Here is a 6,000-nt window from a genome sequence, read left to right on the forward strand (position 1 = left end):
CTAAAAGGGGAAAACAAAAGATAAGCAAAGAGGACACATTTGGATTAGCAGGGGGAAGGGAGCATACTTTTTTTTTTTTAAGATTTTATTTATTTATTCATGAGACACAGAGAGAGAGGCAGAGACACAGGCAGAGGGAGAAGCAGGCTCCCTGCAGGGAGCCCTACTCGGGACTGGATCCCGGGACCCCGGGGTCACGACCTGGGATGAAGGCGGGTGCTCAACCGCTGAGCCCCCCAGGCTGTCCAGGAGCGTACTTCTTTATGGAAGTGAGGAAGAGCCCTAGGTGTGTAGCGTGCAAAGAGCCCCGGAGAACAGCAAGTGTGGCAGGATGGTTAGGAGGTGAGGTGGCAGGGGCAAAGGGTCAGAGTGGGATCTTTGCGGTCAAATGAGGAGCCACTGTACTCTCTGAGGAAGAACAGTAATCTCACATCTTAAAAGGCTCGCACTGGCTTCTGTGTTAAGAACAACCATGGGGGGCGGGGGGCGCCTGGGTGGCCCAGTCAGTTAAGCATCTGCCTTCAGCTCAGGTCATGATCCCAGTCTTCCCAGTTCACGGGATGGGGTCCTGGGGTGGAGCCCCACATCAGGCTGCCTGCTTCTCCCTCTGCCCCTCCCCCTGCTTGTGTGCTTGCGCTTACTCTCTCTCTCTGTCAAATAAATTAAAAACAAAAAAACAAAAACAAAAACCGCAGGGGGAGGGAGCGGGGCCCACGCTGGGACACAGGAGGCTGTGGCGATAATCTAGGCCAGAAGTGATGGTGTGTAAGAGAGGGAGGAGTCAGGCATGACTCCAGGGGTTTGGGACTGAGCCACTGGAAGAACAGGGCAGCCATCCCGTGAACTGGGAAGACTAGGAGAGGCGCACGGGTCAGGAGCCTGCGTGGTGCAGGCTGGCTTGGAGAAGTCCCTTGGATATCCCCACGCAGCTGCCGGGAAGCAGACACGTGAGTCTGGAACCTGGGAGAGAGCATTCCGCGGTGGAGGTTGACAGGGGTTATCCACAGAGCTGACCTGGGGGGCATGTGGCTGAAGGAGGAACACGGGGAATGTGCCCGTAGGTAGAGAGGACTCTAAAGGCCAAGGTGTAGACGTTGGGGAGAAGGGGGGGTCGCCAACAGAGGCAGGAGGAACCATGAGGGTGGGACGCGCTGGGAGCCAGTGGCTGTTAGAGGAAGGAAGGCACGATGATGCCAGACGCTGCCAAGCAGGAGAGTAACGCAAGGCCCACGGACCCACCAAAATCCTGGACAGAGTGCACTCGGGACAGCATGGGGGAGATCACAGACTATTCTTTTTGGAGTTTTGCTGTAAAGGAGAGCAAAATGGGGGGAGGCATGACAACATTGGTGGAAAAAGCAAAGTCACAAGTCGTTAAGATGGAAGAGAGGGGGCGCCTGGGTGGTGCAGTTGGTCAAGCATCCGGGTCTTGGTTTCAGTGCAGGTCCTGATCCCAGGGTCCTAGGATGGAGCCCATCTTGGGCACCGTGGTTGCTCTCTCCCTCTCCCCCTCTCCCCTGCATGTGCCCGTGCTCTTGTGCATACGCTCTCTCTTTCTCAAAAAATTGAAAAAAAAATTAATCTTTAAAAGAAAAAAAGATGGAAGAGAGAACAGCATGGCTGAGTCATGATGGCAATGTTCCCTTTTGTGGGGAAATCGTCACCATAGAAGAAAGAAGGGCGATGGTAAAACTGGTGTCTTCAGGGCGGGAGACAGGCAAAACGGGAAGGACCAGCTGTGGAGACCCTCGCCCATAGGGCATCGCTTTCCCTAGGGGCTCAGAGAGGCCAGGTGGTTTGCCTGAGGTTGCAGGGCCCAGAGGTGACAAGGCACCTGGCTGCAGAGCCAGCCTCCTCACTGCTAGTGGTGACCCAGCAGGCTGGTGAGGGCAGGCTGGGGTTAGGGACCCAGAGCCAGGTATAGGCCGGAGAGCGGAGAGTGAGGCTGGACACCGGGGACCTGTGGGCGCCACGCGCGGAACCTGCCTCTCCTTTAAAAATGCACCCCCGGGATCCCTGGGTGGTGCAGCGGTTTGGCGCCTGCCTTGGCCCAGGGCGCGATCCTGGAGTCCCCGGATCGAATCCCACGTCAGGCTACCTGCAAGGAGCCTGCTTCGCCCTCTGCCTGTGTCTCTGCCTCTCTCTCTCTGTCTATGATAAATAAATTAATTAATTTTTAAAAATGCGCCCCCGTGTCCCCGCAGGTATACGCGGGGGATGTTGTGTATGAGCACAAGATGCCTGCTGAGCCCTTCTGGGAGGTCCACGACGCCCTGGAGCTCCGGCTGTCCTCGCCCCCCGCCCCCGACGTGGCCGCCACCCTGGAGGTGGCCGTGTCCTTCGAGGCCGCCTGCCCGCAGCGCCCCAGCCGCCTCTGGAGGAACGAGGGTGAGCAGCGGGATGGGCCGCACAGCGGCGGGTGAGGGCGGGGACGCGGGCGCGGGCGCGGGCGCGGGCACGGTCAGTCCCCAGGGGCGCGCTGGAGAGGGGACAGGACCCCTGTCCTCCGGGGCGCCCGGTCCGACGGCCCGCGTCCCCCCGCAGGTCTCTGGGTGGCCGAGGGCCAGCAGGCGGACATCACCAGCGCGGCCCTGGACGCCTCCAACCTGCTGGCCCGCGTCCCCGCCGCGCTGCGCGCCCGGCACGACGTGCTGTTCCAGGTGACGCGGTTCCCGGCGCGGGGCCGGCTGCTGCTGGCGGGGCGGGCGCTGCACGCGGGCCGGCCGCACTTCCTGCAGTCGGAGCTGGCGGCGGGGCGCCTGGCCTACGCGCACGGCGGCGGGGGCGCGCAGCCCGACGGCTTCGGCTTCCGCGCGCAGCTGCAGGGCCCCGCGGGCGCCGGGCCGGGCGCGCTCCCCGCGCTCCCCGCGCTCCCCGCCGAGGCCTTCGCCGTGCGCGTGGGGGCCGCGGCGGCCGAGCCGCTGCGCCTGCCCCGCGGCTCCCGCGCGCCCGTGTCCCGCGCGCAGCTCCGCGTGCAGCTCCCGGGCGCCGCGCCCGCCGACGTGCAGTACGAGGTGCGGCGCGCGGCCCCCGGCGGCTTCCTGAGCCTCGCGGGCGCGGGCGCGGGCCCGGTGCGCCGCTTCTCGCAGGCCGACGTGGACGCGGGCCGCCTGGCCTTCGTGGCCAACGGCAGCAGCGTGGCGGGCGTGCTGCAGCTGAGCGCGTGGGCCGGCGCCAGCCCGCGCGTGCCCGTGGCGCTGGCCGTGGACGTGCTGCCCGCCGCCATCGAGGTGCAGCTGCGCGCGCCCCTGGAGGTGCCGCAGGCGCTGGGGCGCGGCGCGCTCGGGCCGCAGCAGCTGCGCGTCGTGTCGGACCGCGCCGAGCCCGAGGCCGCCTACCGCGTGACCCGGGCGCCGCGCTTCGGGCAGCTCCTGGTGGCCGGCAGGCCGGCCGGCGCCTTCAGCCAGCGGCAGGTGGACCGCGGCGACGTGGAGTTCGCCTTCACCGACCTGACCTCCCCGCGCGACCGCTTCGCCGTCCTGGCCCACGCGCGGGGCGCCAACGCCACGGCCACGGTGGACGTCACGGTCGCGGCGCTGCTGCGGGTCGGGCCGCGGGGGCCGTGGCCGCAGGGCGCCACCCTGCGCCTGGACGCGGCCGTGCTGGACGCCGCCGAGCTGGCCAACCGCACGGGCGGGGAGCCGCGCTTCCGCCTGCTGGCCGGGCCCCGGCTGGGCCGCCTGGTGCGCGTGGCCCGCGCGGGGCCGGAGCCCGTGGAGCAGTTCACGCAGCGGGACCTGGAGGGCGGGAGGCTGGGGCTGCAGCTGGGCCGCGCGCCCGGCCCCACGGGCGACAGCCTCACGCTGGAGCTGTGGGCGCCCGGCGTCCCCCCGGCCGTGGCCTCCCTGGACTTCCACACCGAGCCCTACGACGCCGCGCGACCCTACGGCGTGGCCCTGCTCAGCCTCCCCGAGGAAGCCGGGGGGCCCGACAGCGGCGCCGCGGCCACGGGCCAGCCGGGCGCGCCAGGCCCCAGCCCCGGGCCCACCGCAGCCAGCGGCGGCTTCCTGGGCCTCCTGGAGGCCAACATGTTCAGCATCATCATCCCCGTGTGCCTGGTGCTCCTGCTCCTGGCCCTGCTCCTGCCGCTGCTCTTCTACCTGCGCAAGCGGAACAAGACGGGCAAGCACGACGTCCAGGTGCTGACCGCCAAGCCCCGCAACGGCCTGGCGGGCGACACCGAGACCTTCCGCAAGGTGGAGCCGGGCCACGCCATCCCGCTCACGGCCGTGCCTGGCCAGGGGCCCCCGCCGGGCGGCCAGCCTGACCCAGAGCTGCTGCAGTACTGTCGGACACCCAACCCCACCCTCAAAAACGGCCAGTACTGGGTGTGAGGCCTGGCCCCGGGCCCAGATGCGGATCAGGCCAGGGATAGGCTCACTCGGGCCCCGGCCCCATCGCTCCCGGGCCCCCCGGGGCCGCTGAGCATCCCCCAGAGCCAGAGACACCCGGGGACGTCCGGGGCGGGCGGCGCCGTGAGGCAGTCCCAGGGGCCCGGCACCAGGCAGCGGCAAGAGCCAGGGTCTCCCCAGCCTTCCCCACGCCTGGAGAATTGTGAGGGGGCCGAGGTCAGGGCCTGGAGTCCGTCCCCCTGCCCAGGAGCCAGGTTGAGCTGTCAAAACCAGGGTGACCTCCTAGATATGTCAGGACTCTGGATCCTGGGCCTGTGATCTTCGGTAAGTCACAGCTGACCTGGGCTGCCGAGAGGGCAAGGAGAGGACAGGGCGGGGGGTGGGGGTGGGGGGACAGACGGGGACTCCCGGCTTTCCCACGCCAGGCCAGGCCTCCCTTTGTTTCTGTCCCAGAGTTGACGGGAAAACTTTTTCCCCTGGTTTTTTAGGGAGATGGTATTCCCTGGAGCAGAGGGCAGGAGGAGGGAGCCCCTCCCCTCTCTAGGAGACATAAGCCAGTAGAATAATATATTCAGGGTGCAAAACGGGGTGGGTTGCTCTGGGGCTGGGTTTATTTAAGGGGGACTGCCGGGAAGCTATTTAACACAGTGTCGAGCTAGCCCAGACCCATGGAGCCCCTGAGAGTGTGGGATGGAGGAAGGTCTGAGGCCGCTTCATACCCAGAGCCCCACCTTGACAGGCTGAGGGCTCGGGAGGCCCCGTGGGTCTGTGGCCATACTGGGGCCAGGCCAGAGGCCACTGTAATGCCTGCGCTCCCCCGAGGACGGGGTGCAAGCAGTTGGGCGCACTCAACTCCATGAGGCTTGGATAAATGGTGCTGTGGAGGTTCTGGACAGCTGTGTGTTGTTTGTCTGACCATGCACTGGGCCCTTCCTTGCCCACACCGGCCTGCACTCCCCTGGGGCAGGCCATCCCCCCAGGCCTCTGCTGGCAGGCTGCACAGGGCCACAGAAGCCCTCAATTTCCACCTCCGGGGGCCTTTCAAATCCCCTCTGCCCCCACCTGTGTAGGAAGGTGGGCTAGTCTTTATGGGATGGGACTAAAGCCCTTTGGTTTAGTAGAGAGAAGCTAGGCTCCCTCTGAGAAGCTCAAAGAAACCGTGAAATCAGGAGATGTATTCAGTGTCCCGGGCACAGATTTCTTGGCCTGAGTTTTGGTCCACAGCCTCGACCCTTTCCACCTACCTCTCAAGAGATTGGAGCAGCAAATGTCAGGAGACTGAGGGGGACGAAGGGATCCCACGGCTGGGACCTGGTGTGTGGGGGAGGCTGCGGGGACCGCCACAGGTGCCTTCCCTTGGTTCCCCGGACGTGTTCACAAGGAAGATTTCTATTGTTCTCCACCAGCACAACAAGACCGAGGGTGCTCTTTCTCTAAGGTAGGGTAAGCAGCAAGGATTCTGAAAACCCCACTGTCCCGAGAGGCCATCATCTGGCTAGAGATGGGTTTGAGATACAGGGTCCCCAGAAGACCCTCTACAAGCTGCTAAAGAGCCACCACCTCCTGCCCCTCTTCCTTCGAGGGTTGTGGGCAAGAAGGACAGATTCTGGATCCCAGGTGATCCCGCCCCAGCAGGAAGCTGAAGTCC

The 6,000-nt window shown here is 65.5% G+C and overlaps 1 protein-coding gene across 1 annotated transcript in view; it reads left to right on the forward strand.

Annotated features, from left to right (window-relative positions):
* CSPG4 (chondroitin sulfate proteoglycan 4) overlaps window positions 1–5,245 on the forward strand; it is a 33,186-nt gene extending 27,941 nt beyond the window's left edge. Inside the window, exons 9-10 of the mRNA XM_041743595.1 lie at window positions 2,205–2,388; window positions 2,545–5,245. Coding sequence (XP_041599529.1) covers window positions 2,205–2,388; window positions 2,545–4,334 — 1,974 coding nt within the window. The 3' untranslated portion in view covers window positions 4,335–5,245. The remainder of the gene's footprint in view (window positions 1–2,204; window positions 2,389–2,544) is intronic.
* Window positions 5,246–6,000: the final 755 nt, after the last annotated feature.

Source organism: Vulpes lagopus, chromosome 2 (genome assembly GCF_018345385.1).
Source record: "Vulpes lagopus strain Blue_001 chromosome 2, ASM1834538v1, whole genome shotgun sequence".
NCBI classification, from domain to species: Eukaryota; Metazoa; Chordata; class Mammalia; order Carnivora; family Canidae; genus Vulpes; species Vulpes lagopus.